Source organism: Zosterops lateralis (genome assembly GCF_965231275.1).
Source record: "Zosterops lateralis genome assembly, chromosome: 2".
Lineage (NCBI taxonomy): Eukaryota > Metazoa > Chordata > Aves > Passeriformes > Zosteropidae > Zosterops > Zosterops lateralis.
This window is the reverse complement of record NC_139763.1, coordinates 97,102,732-97,126,937: the sequence shown is the minus strand read 5'-3', so window position 1 is coordinate 97,126,937 and position 24,206 is coordinate 97,102,732. Positions and strand designations below refer to the sequence as shown.

Below are 24,206 nucleotides of genomic sequence, written 5' to 3'. Positions count from 1 at the left end.
GTAAAGTGAATTCTGGTTGTAGAGTTTCTCAGTGTCTCCTGTTTCTCCCCAGGTCCCACAGACTCCAAGGCATAAGCAGCACTAACAGGCTCGGCACTTCCCCCATGCACTTCCCACACCAGAACTTGCTGCAAATGCTCAAGGGACTGGAAAACTTCAGCTGGTGTAACAATGGATAGGAAGAGATTTCCCAAAGGGTGCTGATTGAATGCACTTTAACACAATGCTAAGCAAACAGTCCTGACTGCTTGACCGCTGCTTCTCACAGCAGTATGCTGTCTGAGAATTGTTTAGGCTTTTCTAATGGTTTATTGTCTTCAGTCCAACTCATGGAACATTCTAAACACAATGTGTCAGATTTTACATTTTCCAGAGTATCCTTTATGATCATGGGCTTCCCACTGTTCACAATTTAAAACATCTTAGAAGTCAGAGGCTGTGATTCATCTGATTTGGGCATCCTGTGCACAATTTTCTGATATTCCTTCCCTTGGTGAATATCATCTTGCACGTATGGGAAAGAGCAGCTGTACTGGTTTGGGATGGAATAGAGGTAATTTTCTTCACAGTGGCTAGGGTAGGTCTGTGTTTAATTTGTGCTGGAAACAGTGTGATAACATAGGGCTGTTTTAGCTACTGCTGAGCAATGCTTACAGAGCCAAGGGCTTTCCTGCTTCTCACACCACCTCACAAATGAGTGGGCTGAGGTGCACACTAGCATAGGTAAGGATTTCAGCTGATAAGATTAAAAGTAACTATTTCCATTTGAACAAAATGGGCCCATCCACTAGCCATTCCCTTATTTTCCAAATCCAGCAAAATATTTTAATGTCTGATCTTATTACAAATATGAATAAAAGACAGGGACAAGAGGGATCTTCAACCTGAGTTCATGAAGTGCTATGGTTACTAACCCTACAACACACAGCATTTAAGCTAGTACAGCTTCAAGGTCTTTACTCTAAAAGAAAAGGTCACTGCTCTTCTCTTTTCAGACCTGGAGTTACTTTAGCTGTGCCTGTTTTTGACTTTTAGAGTCCTAGAATGAGGTGGAAAGGAACTTAAAGATCACCTAGTTCCATATTCCTTGCAATGGGCAGGGGCATTCCTGCCTATGGCAGGAAATTAAACCAGATTGCCACATCCAACCTGGCCTTGAACACTCCCAGGAATGGGGAATCCATTTCTCTGGGCAGCCTGTTCCAGTGCCTCACCACCCTCACAGTAAATACCTTCACAGAAGAGCAAAAAGAGCCCCACTTAAAAAAAAAACAAAATAAATTTCTTTGGTGTAATGAAGTAGAAACACATAGTAAAGAGTTAAAAATATCTACTAACCTCTGTGTGTTACAAGTTGAGTGAAAGCAAAGTTAGCTTTGTTGTTTCAATTTTGTTATTGTTGTATTTTTTTTTACCTTTCAGAGAATTGTGTTGCAGCAAAACATGACTTTCATGCATATCTGAACTCCTCAACTGTTTATTTTTGTTAAAGCATGAACGATGTTTAATTAGTCTTCATTTGTTTAAGAACAGAGCAGGTATCTGACCAAACCAAGAAAGGCAACACCACACACTGCAATTGTGTTTCTCTTGATAAACGCTTAGTCTTAATCCTCTCTCTAGAAAACTCTGTACAGAATACTGCCACATCTTTTAATTTAAACACAGCAGGTAATTAAGAACACAAAAGAGGACCAGCAATAGAAACAAGGGACTGCAAATCACAAAGATCAGTTTCAGAGTCATGGGTGAACTCATTTCATGTACCCTACTACACTCTTACTGTCCAAGGCACTGGAACAGTGGCCATCAGATGTCTCAGCTGTACCAAGTAAAGAATGACAATGCTTACCTTGTCATCACGTGCTTTCTGTTGCTGAGCTTCCCATGTCCAGAAGAGCCCTCCAATTGTAAGACTATGATAATTGACTATTATCATAAAAGAGTCAATATAAGGTACACCTTAAAATTTTCAATAAACGTACAAATCATTTATTTAAAATTCAAAACTCAGAGATACAAACAAAATACTTATGAAACAATAAATCCAAAATGTAAACACTTATAGAAAATATATGAACGGTATCAATTTAACCACCCACCATTCTTCACAGAAAACAGCAAGAAATAGAAAGACAAATCAATACTCAATTGTTCTTTCTTCTCAAATTCTAGTTTAGAGGTAGAATACTCCTGTGAAAGTCTCAAAAAAATTTAATTCAGTAGAATTATGCTACAAATGAATTTGGCCCGTATACTTATAAACGGAATGAAGCCAGAAAAAAAAATTCTTACTGTGAGCTCTTTTACAATAAAATTTGGCATGGCACTTTTTAAGAGATAAAGCACCTTTCCTGATAAATACTGGTTTATGTTTTTGTAAGAAAGGGATCCTGTGCTTTTTCCATTACTGACAAAGAAAACATTTAAAAATAGAGTCCCAACTTTTTGGTAGGCATATAGAAAGCAAGTGTTTCTCAGTAACTTGTCCTAGAAAGCCAATCTGGGGGGGAGAAAAAAAGTATAACTATTAAAAGAAAACATTTTGAAAGACTTTATGAATACTTGATGCATACTTATTTGGGTGGCACAGTCCTCAAAGGGGGAAGGGGGGGGCAGTTAATAAAAGAGGAGAGGAAAATAAAAATTATATTTTCTACTAGCAGGGGAACTGACTAGTTTTACATTTTATTGTCATTCCATCAGTCTCCCCTAACTGCTACAATTCTATCCTCTCAGGAAAAAGTGTATCTGTGTGAGACACACTAGAACATCAACTGCAGTAAAAATTACCCAGGTAATCTCAAAGGAACATACATTCCATTTTTGTTCATCAGATAACTTGCTACAAGTAGAAACAAAAATTGGAATTCTTCGGACAATATATACAAAATCATAAAGAAACAGGAACAGTTTGCAAGCTCAAAGACAAACATTATTCAGAAAAAAACCCAACTTTTTTTTTATATAGAGACTGGCTGCTAAGTGCATTATTTAAACTGCTGCATGCAAATAGTAGAACCTATGGTTGTTTAAGAAACTTAACTATCAACAACTGTTAGGCTTCTGCAATTAAGTTTAGCAAGGACTTTCTCAAATATTTGCTGAAGGACATTTGTGGCTCAGAAGCAGCAAAATAAAATTTGCAGTCTTAATGCCTTCTTGCTTTATGGTATATAGAACCACTTGTCTCAGCCTTCAGAAAAAGAGGCAAAAGAGTAATTTCTGCCACAGACTAGCTGAAAATAGGCTTGCATGTGCCAGCTATCTTATTTGGGGCAAAACTACTTGTGTGGTGCAGTTTAAATAGTCTGAGCTATATTTATCTGATTTTTCTGAAGCAAATTAAAGAAGCATTTGAACTGTACTCACGGCAGAGCTGGCAACAGTACCTGGCAAAAAAACTGGTTCTCTCTCCCACTAACACTGCAGGATCAGCCCAGGACAAAACACAAGAGATAAGCTTTTCTTCTACAAAGTACATTCTTCTCCTGAACATGAAGCCTTGCAAAAGGAAAGAATACAATATTAACACAGGAAAGTTTCAGATATATTTTAGGCCTTCCAATTCCTTCATGAAATTTCCATCACCTCCAAAGGAAAACTGTGCATCCCTATCCAGCTAAAAGAATGCTACATACCTAGAGTAAGGAAACTCACTTAAAGATGAGTAAATGCTAAGCCATATATTAAACTATGATACTTCCACATCATGATTCTTTGAGAGCTCAAAACAGGGCCAAAAGAAGACAATTTTAAGTACACATCCAGTTTTATTCCTTATTTTTCAACTGTATCCCTCATTGTCTTTCCCTGTGTGTATTTTAATGGTCAGGATGAAAATATTTTCTGTATATACAAACTAATTACATTTAACCCTGTAAAAATTAATCCAAAACTTCACCATTCTTTGATTTCTCTATATTTAGGCAACTCATCTTCTACACATGCAAGATACTTTTCAGAACATTAGAAAAAAAACTTTCTAGCATTTCACTGCTTCCCCAAAAAAGTAAGATAAAGCTGAATATTTGTCAGTACATGCTTCATTGTACCTGCATAAAACCATTTTTGGATATACAGGTTACACATTAATAAGGACAACAACTGACCTCAGCATTAGTTAAAGTAAGTTGCCTTGTCTTTGTGTTTTCAAGTCCTAATAACAAAGGAAATGTCAAGAAACATCTAGGGCTTCCATGAAAAATTTACTTGCACCAAGTTTTCCCCCTCTGACGACTCCAAAATCAAAGTTGTTTTACCTCTAACTGTGCAGCAAAAGTGACAACGCAAAACAGCAAAATATATATGCTCCCTCAGTGTCTCCAGTAAGTGAAACATTGTTATCCAGGCAGTGGTCTAGTTTCTCCCAGGTCTTGCAATAAAGCACTCTGCCATGAGAAGAGAACTTTCAGTGTGTTATTACACCTGACCACTGCCTCCAGAGTGCAAGATCCAACAACTGTTTCACAGACTGAAATAACTCCTCTCTCAAAATGCAGAGAAAGACCCTTTGAAGTTTGGGGGATTTTATATAACATATTGACATTCAAAGAGCTAAGTCTTATGAACTGCAGATCCCCAAGCATGGCAGATTTAAAGCCAAGTTCAGCACCTTCAGAGGACAAGGATATGATCCTGTGGACTACACACTGCTTTGCCCAGGTTATCAGATGTTGGGATACATTAATGCACCTGTACCATTTTCAATACCCAAGCACAACTGTGCTCTAACTATGAATATGGTCATGCTTCAAATGTGCTGTAACTACATTCAGTTAGAAATATAGCACATTAAGAACCTGCCACCTCAGCTGTTCTGGGTTTTCTTTAATGCTCCCATGTATACAAGGCAGAGTCAAAGGTCAGCCTGACTGCAGGGACAGCTCTTTGGAGAAGTTGGTGCCCTAGAACTTTTTTGGAGTGGGAGAAAAAGAGATGATGGCTACTCTATACACAGAGGCAAGCTTCATTCTTCCAAGGTGAACTTCACCACTAGGAACATGGCTGGTACAAGTCCAATACACCATTTATGTTCTAAATAAAGGATATTTTGAGGCCTCAAGCAGATACTGGTCTCCTACCAAACTACTGAGTAGTGGTAAATTTCAACTTGGAACCTAAAGCAGACATGCAACCAAAGCTTTCACACAAACTGAATTATTTTACATGGTAACGTGGCCATGAGAGTAATTTTTAAAGAGTCCTAGTTGGTTTCAGTGACACCATAGCACCAGAAGTTAACCTGTGGACCCAGACAATTACAATAGGCATGTGTCTTTGTAAGTGAGAAGTAAACATTAGCAAACTCCTGCAACACTGGCCTTCCAGTACACATTGCAAAATGCAGCATCAGCAAACGCAATGGATCCCTGTAAATAACAACATCAACTTTTATTTCATGTGTGTCCATCACAAATCACATGGCAAAACAGATTTCCCCTGTCACTGTTGAAGTATACTAAGATATCTGATAGTTTTCCATTAAAAAACCCAACATAGCAATGGCTAGGTAGGATACAAACCCTGCTGCTTTCCCAGTGTTTAAGTGGAAAGCATAGCCCAGGTATCTCAGCATATTTGCTAACAGGGAAGAAATACAACTTTTTATTCACATCTAATTAAAAAGTCAGATTCTGGACATACAAGGGGGGAAAATACATCCAAAAAACCCAACAGAGATATCAGGAAATAGTTTTAAGTCATGGCATTTGCTTTTAGTATTTATACCTGTAGACAGAAGTAGTTGTGATCCATCAAACTCACTCAAGGGCAAATCCAAACCCCTCAAGGGCATTAGAATCCTTGTGGGTGCTAATACATACACCACCAGGTCTGCTGCTGCACCCAGCAGGGCAGTCTTGGAAATGATGTTCCCAAATCACATGCCCTTCTGAAATTCTTATTTAGCCCTGGCTGCTACTGGTTGCGTTTTTGAGTCTTACCTGAGAAGGTAGGGAAATTCAACCCCAGGGCAAACAAAGGTCAAGGCTTGTTTGAAGCTCCCTGAGGTGTCTCTCCTGTAAGTCCTTGTTTCAGTGTGTATGTAAATGATCTAATTTATTGCCAGCAGCTTCAAGTTATTTACAGAAAAGTCACTGACTCGGACATTGGTTTTCTGGAATGCAACTTTGATATACTGACCAAGTTACTCTTGTTTTAAGTCAAAGGAAGTCTGAAAAGCAACTTTTCATCTTTCTCAGCAGGCTGTATCCTGCCTATGACAGGATATACTGCCTGTATTGACTCCATTTCTTCCTATAGTGTTTGCTTCTCTTTGCAAAATAAGAACTTAATCTTTCTTTGCGGGAAAAAAACCAAACAAATACTAACACATGCACCAAAGTGAATTTACAGCAAACATTACCACCACCACTATCCACCCCCCACCCCAGTCTTCAGAATTAATTTAATGGAGGCCAGTTATTAGGATACCAATTTTATGCTTGAAAATAAAGTGCATAACGATTGTCACTGAGAACTTTGCCAATTTCAGGTTAGCATAGTTGGTGTCTATCCTCAGCAACATCAATAAAATAGTAATTACAACATAAATGCATAACGTGAGTCAAAATCTGGAACAGCACACATGAAAAATAACATTTGTATAAACAGGAAAAAAAGTGAAATGGAATCCCTAGTCCTTTCTGGAAATTCTCTTATTATACAGCTATCCCAACATGCAGCATCTGAAACGAAGAATCACGGCCCGTTTGCTTCCCTTCTACTATTCCTGAATTCAGTTTGTAGCTTTCCGGTGGTGTCTGACAGATTTCACCTCGGACAGGGGAAGATGTGTCTTGAGGGAGCTCTACAGAGACAGTGTCAGAGGAAGAATCTTGGCTTTCTGCTGACACAGCCATTTCTAGACAGCTGCCCTCCATTTCCTCATTGCAATCTGTGTCTTCATCAGCCTCTTCCAGCTGCTGAACAGATTTTAAATACTGTTGTATCAGTCCATTGTCCTGCTCATTACCAGAGCTCTCTTTACTTTGCCCACACTCCCCAGGGCCATCCTTTATATCTGAAGAACATGCTAAAATACAATAGCCACGTTCTTTGATGGTTTCCACAGAAAGAGAGCTCTCAGTTCCTTCAGCTAAGCTCTTCTCAGAGCTACACAGGTCACTGGCATGAGTCTGATCAGCTGCAGAAGAATGAAAGCCAGAATCTGGGAACTGCAACAAAGACTTTTCCTGAAGATCATCCTCACTAGCAGGAATTAACACAGCAGAACTAGCAGCTGGTGGGGTTTCTTGCTCCACTGTGGATGACTCAAGAGGTGGCTTGGATGAACATAAAGAACTGCCTGAAGGGATGATCCCAGCACCACCTAAGTGCTGCATCACTGAAAGCTGCCATTGTTGAAGGGATTTAACCTGTAAAGTTAAAGAGAAAAAAATCATTATGAAATGCAGCTAAATGTATTTTGATTTCTGGAGAATTTCTTGCATTCAGCAATCAAGCTCTGTATGAAGTATAAAATCCATGACCAAGTGACAAACAAAAAGTTTCCTGTATCTTTAAGGAAATTTTGTTCTTCTCACTGTGAAATTGGCTTTTAAACCTACATGCCAAACACTGACAGAGCACACAAGTTCCCAATTCAGGTACCTGTAGAAAAAGAAATATGTTCATAAAACTAGAAAGAATTCATATATTTTGAAGAAAACAGCCTTATTTTTGGAAAGAAGGCTTACTAAAAGGTGTATCAATAACTTCTCTGCCTCAAAATTGAGTTGCTCACAAGCAACACAGCTTGACAATTTCATTTGCCATGGGCATTTACCAGTCACATCATTCTTCACAGTTCTGCTTATGTTTATTTAGCTTTTCTTGCATTTTGTCTTCCTTCTCACACCAGGCCACAATTTAGTCTTTAGTAATAAAACCAGTGTTCTTGCACTAATGTTCTGAAGGTTATTTTGCCCCACAATATCAGTACAGCAGACAACAATGTGATTAAATTCTATTTAACCACTCAAATCATCATTGGAAAAACTGAACTATATTGACTGTCTCCTCAGGATCTACAGTAAGAAATAATGAAAAGTCACATATAAGCAGATCCAAATTCTAATTCCAAATTCACATTTAAGCAGAAAAACAAGAGGACTAAAATTACTTACCTGGTTCCAAAGAAATTTGACAGCTTCCTCCTGTACAAGCCTCTGCATTTTATCTTCCTCTCTTTCTTTTCTTAGTCTGGAAGAACACACATCCAAAATTTATGCAGCTTAAATAAGCAACATTTGGGTAACAAGAGCAACAAGAATACATAAAAATGCCTACTTACATAACAGCACCTTTGAAAGATACAACAGAGCCTAACATTAAGAAATTACTGCAGTCTGGCTTGCCATAAATACCCAACTGCTGACTTTAGTTTCTTTTTCAGTTACATTTAAATTCTGCTGCCTTTTAGTGCAGCACACTTGTTGGCTTGGCAGTAACACATCTTTTTGTAAGCCAAACCAGAGCTCTAATTTTTTCCTGCACAACTATCACCCCCCCCCACACCAAATAGTTCTTCTTTATTTCAAATGATGCTGCCCCACTGATACATGGATGGAATGTGATGTGCGAGCATTGGGAGTTTCTAGAGGTTCACTGAGTACTCAACTTGAATCACAGAATTTTTGTCACTTGTGACGGTGAAGAAAAACAGATTGAAAAACAGATTGAATCTGTTAGATTGAAAGATTCAGAAAGGCTGATCTAGAAATATATTAAGTAAATCCAGAATTTTTGTCTTACAAGTTGAGGAACTTTGACCATGATCTTCTCCAAACATGGATTCACAGGATCAAAAATTCAAACAGAACCAAACACAGAGTAACATTTTAGAATTGTATCATAAAAGGTAGAGGAAATTCTTTTCACCAGCAACAGAAGAATGACTCTCAATATGGACACTTGATTTATAGACTCTCATTGCGAGGAGACAAGTAAAAAAAAAAAAAAAATCCCATTCAGCAATTTCTATTTTGAAATATGCAAGTCCTGCTAATAGAGGAATAGATAAATGTGTTCTAACCCAATCCACTTATAGAAGGCACTTTGAGAGTATGAACAGCTATACTGAAAACTGTGCTTACCAACAGGAAGTCATCCTGTAATGTAATCAGTTTTATGTTTCTGATGCTAAGTTCTACTGTGAGTAGTTATATCAGGCCCATCTACATCTGTTCTGAAACACTCTGGAACAATAGTTATATTCATACAGACCTGAAAATGCACAGCATGACCTCAACTTACTTTTCGATTTCAGCTCTTAAGTAAATGATGTGCTCCTGCATTCTGTTCAGTCGAATTTCATTCCGCACTTCCCTGGCTTGAGGATGGTGGCTCCTCGTGTGAAATCCTCTCCAGGAAGCTTGAAGCTTGGTAGCTGCTTCAGTCATCCTTTGCAGTTCAGCTGCACCTTGATCAGCTGGTGCTGCACCTTGCACAGGCAGTGAAGCAGACCTTTCTTCTGCCATCTGGTCAGGAGTTTTTATACCTAACGCGGTGCTGGGGTGACTGTGCAGAACTTGGCCTCCAAAGGCCCCAAAAGAGTTGCCAGTCTTTGCAGCCAGGCCAGCTCTTACTGGATCAGGTATCTGCAGGATCTCTTTGATATTCTCTTGTGTTTCCACACTTCCTGCTGCTCTATTAGGGTCCTCTCCTGTAACTGACAAGGCTTCTTGCTTGTTAGTTGTTCCCCTACTATTAACATCTCTCACACGTTCAATCACTGTATCATCATCATCTTCTGGGCCCAAATTGATTCCATGTAGCTTCAGGTCTGAAGCAGGAGACACTGGAGACAATCCTGAAGCAACTGGCATGAAAGTAGACTCTGAGGATAAAAGGCTGCTGTTTAGTTTGTCTTCACCTGTCTGTAAATCTTCAAGCTTTAGCTCCCTGGAAAAGCTGCTTTCATGAAGAAGAGTGTTCTTTACTGCATAGGAATGATCACTGTTTGTACTTGGTCCAACCCAAGAATTCCTCTGGATGACAGGTTCTAGACAGGCAGAAAGCCACATTATAATGTTAGGGTATTTCAATAATAGCTATACTTTGTTTAATTCATAGGAATTCCCAATTTGGTTTTGACAGTTACCGCCTGGATGGGTAAGATGATCTAACATGTTAGTAATGGTGAGCATTATTTCTGTATCAGGACAATATTTACCACAGTAACATCTAAACTTGGCAAATACTGGGTACAGGAAATTGCACAAACTGCACTTCCTTGGAGAACAAACTTGCATAAAATGGAAAAGTCAAAGCAGTAACTCTTTAGTTTGTTGGATTGGGTTTTTCACCTAACCAGCCTACTGGCATTTCAAGACAGAAATAAGCATGGACTGGATTTTTTTTAGAAACAAAGTGCAACTTCATTTGAGAAAATTGAAGATCAACAAAATAAAACAGTAACAGTAACCTTGTTCTGAAATTCCTTCCACAAAGTTACCTATGTTCAAAAGGTTTACCTATGTTCAAAAATATTTATTTCCACAAGTTAGATCACAGGTGTAGATAAGCTACTTACCCTTTTCAAAAACCATCTGTGATGGCTGGGTGAGGCCACTGTGTTCATGAACAACTGGCACTGTTTTGCTGGGAGCAGGAGTTGTAAGTGGTTCCTCATTTTGGTTTTCATGCATCAACTGCCTCTGGTGGAGTCTAAGCACAGAGTGCCAACAACAGATTTTATGCTTCTTTCAAACTTTCTTTTGCACAGAAAACAACTAAAAGAAACTATGAACTATTTCAAAGGAAACAAGTGATTGAAACATTCTAAACAAGAGGCTAGTTATGCAGGCTCCTATAACTAGAAGACACTAACAGGATTACTCACAAAGCAGGGGACTGCAGTCTTTTCCTGCTCCCCTTCCTCCTGCCCCTCTTTCTTCATTACATATATTTAAACAAACAAACAAAAAAATAAAGAGAAAAATCCCAACATGCAATTCTGACTATAGACTCAAAACCATGAGGTATTTCTATACACAAGGAAGGCATGCAGATATTTAATGTCTAATGTGGAACACATTATATGTGTAGGTATAGAAGAGTTTGAGGAATGGTGGGAGTACCTTTTACATTTCAAAGCGAGTGGATCAAGGAATAGGTGCTCCAGTAACTAAAGGCCCCAAATTGTAGTACAAATCAACAAATATTGCCACAAAAAAAAAATCATCCTTTACAAACTCAGAGAACACACAGGCTCTTTCAGCCCAGCTAAATTATAAGATCATAAGGCAGAGGTCAAACTGTTCTATAAATCAATATATACAGGTGAGGATTTGGGGGATTGTTTTTTCTAATAGGTTTTTTTTGGCTTGGTTGTTGAGGATGAATTTTTAAAGAGTTATATTTAGCAGAACAACTTCCTGAATTTTCCCCAGAAACACGAACACCAGAGCACTTAGTTAGCAATTCCAAGGTCAAGATGCCTTGACTGCACTTTCTCCTCAGAAACAGCTACAACATTTCTATAATTTCCTCCTGGAGACCAATCTTGCACACTTGCAAAATGTGCAGTAACTCCTTCCAGACACTCCCAAGTTTCTGCCCCTTTTTATGAGATACCTTTTTGCTAACCACAACATTTTCGTTGCTCAACCTTTTAACCACACTGTGCCACTTGAGTGGCTGTTCCTGGGAGCTGAATTTTCTGCTCTAATTTTCTGAAAAGAAATGTTTGTCAAGAGGTCCCAGGGAATAGAACAACCTGTATTGCTATGTTTTCTGTCTTCTAACCAAAATTAGTTCACTTTACATGGATGAAAAATGCAGCATGATAAACTCTACTCATCTATTTGCACAGACCTTGGCAAAACAGCTACTGCTGGCAGAACCAGCAGGTTCTCCAGAGGCCTCTGCTGACAGATCTCAGGTGCCAGGTACAGATGGACAAATCCCTGGGAACAGTGTCCCTCAAAGGACAACCTGAACTTTAAAACCAAGCAAGAACATCCCAGCAATAAAAGAAGTGGCTAATACACCAGTGTACCACAATAGACCTCGTTTACAATTAGAAAAAAAATAAGCTCCTTTTTGAAGTTCTCATCATTTTTTAATGTGGCAAAAAAAAAAAAAAAAAATATATATCCCAATACTCAGTTTATTTTAATCACAGTTCTAACACAAATTACCTTCAGTGTTCTACAAAGCACAGACTGAAAAATACAAAGAATCTTCCCATCTAGGGAAAATGGCTCTCATTCCCATCTAGGACACATCCTGCACCTCCATGAGACTTTGCATTTCCAGCAGTCAATGTTATTTTGAAATACTTAAAAATGAAATCTTACTACATCTAACACATCAGATACATAATTATATGTTCTCAATTACATTCTCTAAGAAAGAAACTAAGTTCTCACCTTTGCTTACTCAGTATTTTTTCCAGTTTGGCATCCTCTTCAGTCTGGAGTCCATATGCAGATATGAGAGGACAAACAGTGGCCAAGTACTGAACTAGCTGAACATGCTGCCCAGGTCTGTATGACCTTCCTTTCCCCTGACTGTAGAGCCATTCTGCTTTCAAACTGTTAAGAAGGGGGAAAATGGTTTAATAAACGGCACAGAAGCAGTGACTCTGTCTTCACTGCTGTTTTTCTAGTAGGTACCCAAGAGCTGATCTACAAATCTGAGCAAAACTTGGAACAAGTGCAATGCCCAGGGGAACTGGCAATGTCATTACCAGAACAATGAATAAGTATTCATTCACTTAAGCATTGATGAAATGAGAAAAAAAACCCCCAAACCCACTTGTCCAAAACTGAGCAGTCTCTGCTTTGTGTGTAGATTTTGAGATTGGAAACACATTTGTCCCAATGAACTTATCAGCAAAGCTTTCACAGAAGCAGAGAAGTTCACAAAATCATGCAAAACAGACACGGAGAGCAAATATTGCTAAAAGGTATTCAATAAGTCTGTTTTTCAAATGAATTTCTGCCTGAGAATGATTAATATAATACATCTACATGGAATAATACATTTAATACAGAACTGATATATTCCCATTAGTAATGAAAAAAAGTCTAGAATTCCAACAGGCAGCTTTCCTGAAAAGTCATAGCATGTTATGGTGAAAGAGAAATAGAATAGGTTTACTTTTGACCAAAAAAAAGGCACCTTCTTATTTTAGTAACAGGAAAAAGGATATTAATGTCCTAGAATATATTCATGTCCTGGACTGGAATGAGTTTATACTGGATAATACTTATGCTTGGACTGTTCTGATGTCAAGAACTTTGTCATGCAGATATCATAGTGATACAGTGAGCACAGTGATACAGTAACAAGTGATTTGAGCCAAATGATATTTAACTAATTGATAATGAAAAAAACCTAAATCTAGAAATGCACATGCAAATCATGCTCTTTATATAAGGACATGTTTGAGCTTCCCCCAAGACAACAGCTTTAACACCTGCTGATGGTCACATTCTGCAAAGTGAAAGAGGCTGTAAAGAAAGGGTGCCAGACCCCTGATGAATTGCTGCCACAGTTGTGCTTTGTGGAAGTGCTTCTGTGAGCTGAGCAACAAAACAGCAGCTTAAATTCATACCTCTATCTAAACAAACTGGTGGTCTTACATAATAATTCCAGTATAACAGACAAAAAATTTAATTCAAGCACTTTAAGCTTAGCCAAACTTAACTTAACAATTTTTAGAAATTTAGTAATACTATTATGTCACCTTTCCTTCTGAGAAATCATATATCCATCAAGAATTTTAAGACTCAGACACCAGCTGACAATATAAGGCCTGTAGTCAAAGCCAGGGACAGAAGGTGTGGCCATCACACAGGGATTGTTCATAATTGACAGCTGCTCCAGTTGGCGAAGAGAGGCCAGAAAAGAAACCTTGAGAAAACAAGATACATTTGTTAACTGAACAGAACACAACACATTTCTCCTAGCTACAGCTGGACACCTCATGCAAAACAACAGAATGGCAAATAAATCAAAAATCACATTGATTTTTGAACACAAAGACTACAAAGGACCTCCTATCAACTACTGCCATTTCCCATTAATTTTTGCGTTAGTGCTATTAATCCTTGGAAAGTATTACCTTCTCTCAAAATTTGGGAATAGGGCTTTATGTTTAGAAAGGGATAGTACTGCTATGATTCCAGTCTACCACAATAGTTTTTGGATTTTGAAAACAAAGAAAAAAATCCAAACAGGTAAGCCAAAAAACAGAAAAAACCCTGTCCTGTTCTCCTGAAAAGAAATTATTACCAAAAAGTTTTCTTCTGACATGAAATCCCAACTAAGAGTTTTAGCCACTACTTATAATAAACAAACAAGGCAATAAAGACAAAAGTCACAGGCAGATTATTTATTTCTCTTACACAGTGTTTGAAAAATAGGTCAGTGGCAACAAGTGAAATCGAAACCTCTGTTCTAAACACAGCAGCTGCAGAAGCTCTCTGCAGCAGTCAATCAGCTCAGCTTTCAACTTTCAGACAACCACAAAAGATAGGAATTTAGACCTAAAAGTAACATCCTTGAATAACATAAAAAAATAACAGAAAAAAGGCAAAGTTTCCTTCCACACTCAATTTTTAAAGACATTACCTGGCTTGTGCAGCTAATGGTTGTTACATATAAACAATTAAACTATTAAGTTGGGTTGTTCCAAAGAAGAGAGCCCATTTTCAGTTACAACCTCAAAAAACTTGTTCAGCTTCCTTCTTTCAGTCTACCTAAAGACAAAGGTGATCTATCTTCTATAAGTTACCTCATTTAAGTCTCTGATTTCATTTTCTGCCAAAGAAAAAACAGTCAAACTCTGAGGTAGGAAAGTAGGGGCACTGCGAAGTGAAGTTATAATATTCCCATGGAGCAACAGAGTCTACAAAATAAAAATACAGTGATGAAATGGATGTTTGATCAAAACCCACAGATTTCATTTTCAGGCATCACTGACAAAAAGAAAAGCAAAAGAACTGTAATTAAGGCCTTCTGGTCACAATTTCCAAAAAGCACATTTGGAAACATTATTCTCTACAGTGTGCATGCCAGAAAAGTTAACAGTATGTTTTGTCTTGATTCATGATAGGAGAAAAGAGAACAAAAAGCTATGGAGAAGACATCACCTGATGTCTTTATCAAAATCATTAGAGTGGCTACAGAAAAATCACTGCCTCAGCTCCTGCAACTTGAAAACAAGGCAGAGAACTCTTACCTGCTTCCCTCTAGAAATTACAGTTAATTAATTAAAATGCTCTAAGACCTAGTGTTCAAATAGTTAATGTCTAAAGGCAGCAATTTTCAAAGCAAATTTCTTTATATGAAGAATGTAACAAAACCAGAGAGAGAACAACACCAACCTTCAGCGAGGTAAGCTTGGAGAGATCTCCTAGTTGAGCAATGTTATTGTCTGACAGATCAAGATGCTGAAGAGACAGGCAGGAACTGATTTGTTCAATGACCTACAAAAATAAATAAGTCAGTTGCTTATTATAGTAAGCAACTATTATTACAGTAACTCTTTTTAGCCACTAAATAAAACCAGGTATCAATAAAGATAAATTATGTTGAAAGATGAAAAAAATTGTGCTACTAACTAAGTAACACAACCCACCCCCCCCATGTTTTAATACAGTTATATTTTAAAGATAATAATTCTTTTTCCTATTTTGGAGACTATTTCATTTCACTTTGATACCAAACCTTTTATTTTTTTCCTAGACAACTCTACTCCGAAAGCTGCCCTCTTCTATTTCATAAGCCAGTAGACACAAAACATTAACATTGTTGTTCCAAAACATATTCAGATATCTTTGCAGCATTTTCCAAATTTCTACAGCACAAGATTCTGGTTAATGCAACATGCTAAATACTTTACCTTAAGGTTATTTCCTGCCAAATTCAACCACTCCAGGTGCACCAGTTCCTTCAGCCCTTCCACGTACCCAATACTATTATGGGGCAAGTTGAGCACTCGGAGCTTGGTCAGTTTTGCTACACCCATCATTCGCACCAAACGATTGTTGGCCACAGAGAGCTGTAGGTGGACAGAGAAAACCAGTCTTAACTCTGCAGACAGAGTAAGATTAAAAATTTACTCCAACAGATACTTGTTCAGTCTACGTATTTCATTTTCAAGTAAATACTGCCAATAAAAAATTTCCTGTGAGAGCCAGGAAATAAATTACTGATCAAAGAACATAAGTCCTCACAGCTCATTCCACAAACTCTAAGAGGAGATTCTCCCAGCAATAGCTAAATAAAGGAAAAAGAATGAGGAATTGTATCATATGGAAATAAGGTTTTAATATCAGAATGGCCAATCCATTGTGCAAATCGTTGCCCCATTCCTGGTGCAAAATTGCACTCACTGTCAATGTGGCAGAGGAGAAAATGTATTTCACACAATTCTCAAACAGGTCCTGTGCTAACAGGACTGTAAACCACAAACTTTTTAAAGGGTAAATCTTGACTAGACACACACTTCAGTAACATGATCACCAAGCCAGCAGTGTGGTGAAGGTTTGTTGTAGCAACAAACCCCACCTCTGCCCACTCAGTGTAGCTGGCCTGTAGAAGTTATCAGGCAACTTCCAGTCTATCCAGAAGCACTTACAAAACTCATGCATTCAAAAGCCAAGAAGTATCAATATTTGAGTTATCAGTGATTTTTCTAAGTTGTCCTTATGATGTCCCTCACCCACTAGGATTTATTTAGCTCATTTTTAGTTACCTGGGTAATTCACAAAACAATCTCCTCCACTATCAAGCGCAGGCCTCCACTGAAAACAAAGCTTTCTACTTTAGTTAGCCATCATTTATTTTTCTCTGAAGTCAGTAACTGCTAGCTTACTTCAATTACATAATACGGCCTGAAGGCAGAAGATGCTAACATCATAGCACCCTTATTTGATAACAATTTCAAATCAAGTAACACTGACCTGCATCAGATTCCTGCATTTCTCCAAGTGCTCCAATTTAATTATCTGATTTTTGTCCAGAATCAGAGTCTGAGTATCAGCATCACAGGGCAAGGTTGGACCCAGTTTTTGCAATCCTTGACCTGAGCAGTTGACTACTAAGGCTTAGAGTAAAAAGGAGAAAAACAAACAAACAAAAAAAAGCACCACAAAGTTCACAAATGAGAACATGTACTGGAAAAGCAACACAAGATAAAAAGATCTGTATTATAATAGATGCAGATAATTTGGAAAAACTGAATAATTTTCTTTTCCAAAAGAAAATTTCTTTTACTTCAGCTCAAACACTTTAAGAGTAACTGATCCAGTTACTGGAAGATGTACGTACCAGACACTGTCCCAGTTAAAAACTCTGCCAGAATTCTGGGAAAGTCACAACAGATCCTTTGAAGTGAGATGCAGCAAAATTCTGGTAGCTAAATTTAAAGGTGTGATCCTCAAAACCCCAAATTTCAAAAGAACCTAAATTCTCCAGAGAATTTAAGTTTTGAGCAGCGTGACAACTAACTATGTGTAAGTATTTTATCTAAGCTAAGAAGTCATTCATGCAGCCATACCAGAGTACTGGGGGCATGGAGAGGAATAAACTGTATATAGGCTAGCATACCATTAACTTAATGCAACACACAATTCAAATGTCCCATGCAAAAGGGGTTACCACATAAAGTTAAAAGGCAAAACATTTGCCATCTACAGGGAGCTTGAATCCCTGAGTACCCAAAGTGGCATCTGATAACCATAATAATTTTCATACATTAAGCCTCTGCTGTTTATTTGATAGACAAACATCACTGCAGCCCTTCTTGTTCTCTTAATAGCAGTTCAGTAAATAATGTTTCCTTTTTCAGCAACAAATAGTGTTCTCGCCCTAACATGCTGCACATGTTAATATTACCATTTACAGGTTTTTAGGGGTTAGTTATGCTATGGATAGAGACCAACATTTTTTCGTGTCTTTTTTCCCTCAGTTAAGAGAACATGCATTTCTATAGAAGATGTCTGATGGCATTCATTATATTTCCATTGTTTTTTTCAAATCCACGGTTGCCCCAGGAGCTTTGGAGAGCAGCAAGGCAGAGCCAGCAACCATCACACTCCTCACGTTCAGGGAGAAAGTACCACTTGTTTCTCACCCAAGTAGTCAATTCTGCAACTGTTTGGTTATTTTAATGGATCAGAAAAACTTTTGCATCTGCTCATTCATCCAAAGGTTTGTTAAAAAACCTCACAATTGGCCCCTCCAACCTAGGAGAGAGGCAAGGATGCACACTACTGAATTGCAAGAGTGATCCTTTTATTCATTTATATGAGGTGTCCCATTCACACCGGGGCACTCGGAATGTGGCTTTACATGTGTGTCTCAGCGATTTCCAGCATCCAAGTGTAACGTGATCCAACTGCTCCTTAATACACACAACCCTTTGCAAAGAACCTGTATTTCTATGGCGACATCCTCCACCTGCTTCTCTACTGAACTAGACATCCCCGCAGTCAGACTTGCTGTAATCACTTCTCCAGGCTGCTAGACAAAGGAAGGTTTTCACAGAGGTGTTAAGCGAGCTAGGGATGCTGGAGTTATCTCCCTTGTCTGGGATTATCCTTTATGAGCACCTTTAAGATTCAGAGAAGCACAGGTCCCTCTTTCCACATCTCTGTCCTCCTCCTTGTAACCAGCTTTAGTTTGCTTGCTTTAGCATGGCAGCTCAGTACACAGCATGAATTATATACACATCTATGACTCTATTAAATTAATACAATTCCATTCCATAAAGACTCATAATATCTGAGGAACGAGATTTTCCTGACAGGCGTTCAGGATCCAGGAAACCATTCAAAAATTGCTTATTTCTCGTGTGGCAGGAAGCAAGGCACTGACACCCTCAGCAGCGGCTCTGTCTCCAAGACCTCTCAGCGCTCCCTTCTACAGAAAACGGGCTCTATACCGTTCAAACCCCGGCCTATAAAGGTCCTACCAGGCTGCGGGATGCTCCAGCACGATGGACAGCCGCTGTGTCCCGCCCGAGCCAGGGGCGCTCCTCAGGGCGGGAAGCGGTGCCCGGGCCGCTCCCGGGGCCCTCAGGGGCAGCGCCGCGGCCGGGCCGGCCCCGAGCCCCGGCAGGAGGAGGGGGCGCCGCCGCCTCCCCAGCGCCGAGCCCCGCACCCCTCCCAGCGCCTCGGCGCCTTTCGGACCCGCGGCCCCCGACACCGCGGCCCCCGCACCTCTCCGGGGCTGCCCTTACCCGCTCCGGCCGCCTCCTCCCCCGCCGTGGCCGCCGCGCCGGCCGCCGCCATGCCCCGCGCTTGACAACAGCGCCAGGCAACCGAGCGCCGCCGGGCCAGGCCGGGCCGCTCTGCCACGGCGGCGCCGCGCCTTTTATGCTGAATAGAGCGTTGGGTCCCGCGCCCGGGGCTGTGCCGGGGTACCCCGGCCGGGTGAGCGCTCGGAGAAGCCGCCGCGGTGCGGCCGGGGCGGGGCGGGGCGGGGCGGGACGAGGAGGCGCTGCCCGGCCCTGCCCTTCCCTTCCCGCCCCGCTCCCGTCGGGCCCCGCGGCCGCTCCCGACCCCGCCCCCCGCCGGCCCCGCCGCCTCTCCGGCCCCTCGCAGCCGCCGCCGCCATCATGAAGTGAGCGCCCCGTCCGCCGCCATCCGCCTCCATCCGCCGCGGGGAGGCCGCCGCGGGGCCACGGCCGCCTCCCCCGGCCGCCCGCGCCCTCCCCTAACTCTTCTCTCCCGCGCAGGGTCGAGCTGTGCAGCTTCAGCGGGTACAAGATCTACCCGGGCCATGGCCGCCGCTACGCCCGCACTGACGGCAAGGTGAGGCCGGGCCGGGCCCGGGGGCGGGCGGGAGCGGAGGCCGCGCGTTTGGGGCCGTCCGGAGACGCCGGTAGTGCTGATGTGGCGTCTGCCCGAGCCTCTCGGGTAGAGCCCTATGAGAACAGCGTCGCTGTGCGGGTGCCGTGGCTGCTCCGCAGGAGATCCGCGCCGTGCTGTAGCTTGGGGCTGGGTTTTAGAATGCAGTGTCCAAAGGGAGTCTTAGAGCAGCGGATGTAATGTACTGAAGTTGTGTAGAAAATGCTACATAGGCGTCCTGCATCAAAGGCTAAGATTCGCTGGAGCCAACAGGTTGTCTTCCCAATTAATTGAGTAGAAATCTTTATGATAAAATAAGGTAAAGAGTCCTTTCAAGCTGTCATGTCATACGCAGAGAGGATTGTCCCTGCCTCCGAAAGGAGGGCTTGCCTTTTGAGCATCCTAATACAGTTATCTTTCTCTGTGGAATTCCCTGCAGAATGACCAGGAGATAGACTGGTTGAATCTCCTGGGAATTAGGCTGTATTTTAAATGGAATTATATAGCTAATAACAAACCAGCTTGCAGACAGGTTAGTGTCACTAGGCAAGAAGGAATCAAGTGGAGCATTGGTCTCCCTGTGTTCCCTAGGCCAAGTTTGAGTCACTCCCACATACAGGAAGTACATTGTTGCTTGATGACAGACACTTGAAAAGTACGATGCTGGACACAGCTATTCCTGCTGTGCCTGAACTACACAACACTGAATGCAAGTGGTAATCTGAACTTTTGTCAGAAAAATGAAGCTGCTTCAGAATGCAAGAAATCAGTTCGACCAATGTAACAAAATGCAAAACTTTAGGTTTCTTACAGATTTACCTTATAAAATTTTTAATAGTTTTTAATGTGTTTAAGAACTCCAAAAGCATCAATGTCAAAAAACACTGACTCAAAGAATATGCAAACTGTGATGATGTATTTCATGGGAACAAAGCTTACACAAAACATTCTGCCTTCCCAGGTTTTTCAGTTCCTGAATGCAAAATGTGAGTCTGCATTCCTTTCCAAGAGAAACCCTCGTCAGATCAACTGGACTGTGCTGTACAGGCGTAAGCACAAGAAGGGACAGTCAGTAAGTACATTCCAGCTAATGGCACTCTAAATTGGTGACCAGAAGACCAAAAGATGTGATCCCTGGTCTGTCAGAGGTCACTGAAGTGTGCCAGTGTTCAGCACAAGCATGACCCAAGTGACCAGGATGGAGACTGGTTAATAATGGTGAAAACATGAGCGCAGTTACGTGAGTTTATACACCACTTCCACAAAAGTGTTGTGTTGTGTTGTAGCACTTCTTTGAGGGACCACTCAGAGCCACAGTATGTTCAGCACTTAGTAATTGTAGGAATGGCATATGTTTTTAAAGGTTAGTTTTATGGAAGATGGGTAATGCTGTCTAATCTGCAGACTTCCTAAAGGTTTGGTCTTGTAAACTTCCTGAATGGTGACAGCATAGGGAGCTGATTCTGGGGTTAGAGGGGCAGGAATGACACTCCTAATATATTCTCCTTGAAAACTTTGGGATGTAGCTTATCACCATGTCTTTTCCTATGTAGCTGTCATTGTATGAAAAGCATAAATGAAGTGTGCTGCAGTGCTCTTGTCTAAACTTGCACAGCAGAGGAGCTTTGGGAAAGGCTTCTGTCAGTGCAGTAAGTCAGTGCTCTTGCCAGTTTGGCTGAAGGAAGAGAGTTGATGCATGATGGCTTACACTGCTCCCTAGCACGTGATGGAATAGGTGTGGAGTGTCTTCCTTTCAGAAGACACCATCAAAGGTATATCCTTTCCCCGTTTTTTCTTCTGGGAGTTACAGATGGCTGAACTTCTAACAGTTCTTTCAAAATATTTTTTTTTTCATACTTTGCTGTAGAAGCCTAGAAGATACAGGGGCTAATGTGTGTTTGTGACAGTGGTAGCTGGACAGCTAGGGAGCCAACCAAGGATTATTGATAATAACAGACTATGGAAAGTACAGGATGTGGCTGGAGAAGGGGCCATATGAAGGTAGCACAGCACTTCTCTGTACCCACCAGAAGGATTCGCTAAAGAGAGGAATAAAATTCTACTTCAGTGTAGAGTTTTAAATAGCTTCAATTTGAGTAGCAGGTTGTTTCCATAATTGTCTCTATCCGTGTATTTAATGTCCTGTGATGCCAACTGTCTGTGTCTGTGCCCTGCCCTGGTAGGAAGAGGTGCAGAAGAAGCGCACGCGCCGCGCGGTGAAGTTCCAGAGAGCCATCACCGGGGCCTCTCTGGCCGAGATCATGGCCAAGCGCAACCAGAAGCCCGAAGTACGAAAGGCACAGAGGGAACAAGCTATTAGGTGAGAAGTCACATCACTGAAGCTATCCCAAGCTTTTCAAAGATTACAGTACTTTTCATAAAAAACTCTAGATGAGCTCTGTGTTTTATAAGACTTTTGTGGGGTTTTTAGTTTGCTTTTAATCTGTATTTGTATGTAATACTGAGTAATCTTGGCAAGAGATAGTGGCAGCAGAGAAGGGTGTCTCCTTACCCTTTCCCTTTGTACTTTCATCACAGTTCTACTGTCTGTAGAAATCCCTCCAGGGGGTAGTAAATATAGAGGAGAAACCTGCAGTAATGCATTCCATTCCTGATCTTGGGAAGCTCTTCCAGTGCTGAAACCAGCAAACAGTGAATGGCAGACATGGATAACTTCCTCTTTTTCTATGAATTAACAGGGCTGCAAAGGAAGCCAAGAAGGCTAAGCAGGCAACCAAGAAAACAGCTGTTTCTGCTGCAAAGGTGAGATGCAATAGGCAAATAGAAATTATAAAATGGAATACATCATGTTGTAACACAACATTCTGCTGGGGCACATAATGGGAAATTCTCATTTCTGTTTTGAGAGGAAGCATTTTCATAGCAAGATGATGTGAAAGCTCATCAGCTGGACTTTAGTGCTGAAGTTAAGCATACTCAAACAGCTGGATAGAATGAATCTCTTTTACAGAATAAGTAAATATTACAGTAAAAAAATTCTCTGTCCTAATATCAGAGAAATTAATAGATAAAAACTTGTCTGAATGTGACATCTTCACTCTCTAGGAACTTGGTAACAATATATTGATGAATGCCACCACATGTTTCATTGTCACTTACAAATTAATATCATATGTTGGTTTAATGTTAAGTGTGCAAACGTCTGTTAACATTATAGATTGCAATTCTAGTCTGATCTGATTTCTGTCAAAAGGGACACTCTTAGGACTGCAGATAAATGGCATCTTTCCACTCATACTTCATTATTTCTCTGCAGGCCCCTACGAAGGCAGCACCTAAGCAGAAGATTGTGAAACCAGTCAAGGTTTCTGCGCCCCGTGTTGGTGGGAAGCGCTAATTTTGCCAAACTGTTGGTCGTGCTGAATAAACATCTGATGGAATTCCATTACTTGTGCCATGGTCTGCTCAGATTGTGAGATATACTGAAGGGAATGAATCTGTGAAATAACCATGTCTGGGTTTTGCAGACTGAAAAGCATCTTCCTGCCATCAAACCCTTTATTTCTTAGACAAGCTGCTGTGTTAGCTCACCCAGTCTTCACTGAGTGGCTCAGGCAGCAGGGAGGATGGAGCTGGTGTTTGAGGAGTGTTCTTGCCTGAAGGACAGAACAGCACCTAAGATTATTCTGCATCTATGACAAATGACATAAAAAGAGGTTTCTGAGTTCAGAGATACAAGCTAAAAGGGAGTGTGAAGCAGTGCTATTTGTAAATCACTTACAAAGGCCCTGTGTTGTGCAATGCATGTAGCAAGATACAAGAGAATCAAATAAGGAAAAGGTTTAAAAAGGGAATGAATGGATGGTTTCACAGACTGCATGGCTCTCACACATAAAGGTTCAGATGCAACTTCTGGGTCAGGAAGTTAAAAAATGATGAATTGCTGGAAGTTGTTGTCAGGAAAAGGAAGCCTGTGAAGATTGAATGGGTTTCAAATGCATTTTATAATAACTGATGTTACACAGTTAAAGCTCATTTAGGTTCATATTTAACTTGCTGAATGCAGATAGGAGTTCCCTTAGGAATTTTTTACCAACCTCCCACCGCTAGAGGGATGGAAATTCCTCAGGGAAATTCCTCTGTCTGCTTGAGTAACTGCACTGTGCAGACCATGCCAGTTTTGCTGGACAGCAATAGCCTTGCAGAGCAACGTCCTGACTTACTGGAACCAGAACAGAAACCAAACCTTCGCTGTTTTCTGGATCAGTTACTTTTCTGTTGATATTTTAAAGGCTTGGTTTGTTATCTTAACACCAAGCAGATAGCTGTGTTTGAATTTCCTACAGTCCTCCTGGGCTTCAAAAACAATGGCTGTAAGGGGAACTGTAGATGGGCTATACTTAGGCCTTGTTTGGGTTTCAGTAAAGTAGCTAT

The 24,206-nt window shown here is 40.6% G+C and overlaps 2 protein-coding genes across 3 annotated transcripts; one reads left to right on the top strand and one right to left on the bottom strand.

The window, feature by feature from the left end:
* Positions 1–1,980: 1,980 nt before the first annotated feature.
* CEP97 (centrosomal protein 97) lies at positions 1,981–19,253 on the bottom strand (the record flags this gene model as incomplete). 2 transcript variants are annotated; one of them, XR_014589273.1, is made up of 12 exons in its annotated part: positions 1,981–2,503; positions 3,393–7,379; positions 8,130–8,205; positions 9,259–10,006; positions 10,538–10,671; positions 12,378–12,542; positions 13,700–13,866; positions 14,750–14,863; positions 15,342–15,443; positions 15,860–16,018; positions 16,923–17,065; positions 19,202–19,253. XR_014589273.1 is itself a non-coding variant. In XM_083854530.1 (11 exons), the coding sequence occupies 11 exons, from the start codon at positions 19,251–19,253 to the stop codon at positions 6,663–6,665; spliced, it is 2,577 nt and encodes an 858-aa protein (XP_083710656.1). In that variant the 3' UTR covers positions 1,981–6,662. The 2 variants fall into 2 exon arrangements, 1 of the variants encoding a protein (XP_083710656.1); XM_083854530.1 differs by having other exon boundaries at positions 1,981–7,379.
* A 223-nt stretch (positions 19,254–19,476) lies between these two features.
* Positions 19,477–23,217, top strand: RPL24 (ribosomal protein L24). The gene is made up of 6 exons (XM_083885216.1): positions 19,477–19,584; positions 19,700–19,775; positions 20,773–20,883; positions 21,995–22,131; positions 22,511–22,574; positions 23,089–23,217. Exons 1-6 carry the CDS (start codon positions 19,580–19,582, stop codon positions 23,167–23,169), a joined length of 474 nt encoding a protein of 157 aa, XP_083741342.1. The 5' UTR covers positions 19,477–19,579; the 3' UTR covers positions 23,170–23,217.
* Positions 23,218–24,206: the final 989 nt, after the last annotated feature.

Coding starts and splice junctions, on each gene's coding strand:
- RPL24 (XM_083885216.1), top strand. Junction 20,884..21,994: donor AGCACAAGAAGGGACAGTCA/GTAAGTACATTC, acceptor CTGCCCTGGTAG/GAAGAGGTGCAGAAGAAGCG. Junction 22,575..23,088: donor CAGCTGTTTCTGCTGCAAAG/GTGAGATGCAAT, acceptor ATTTCTCTGCAG/GCCCCTACGAAGGCAGCACC.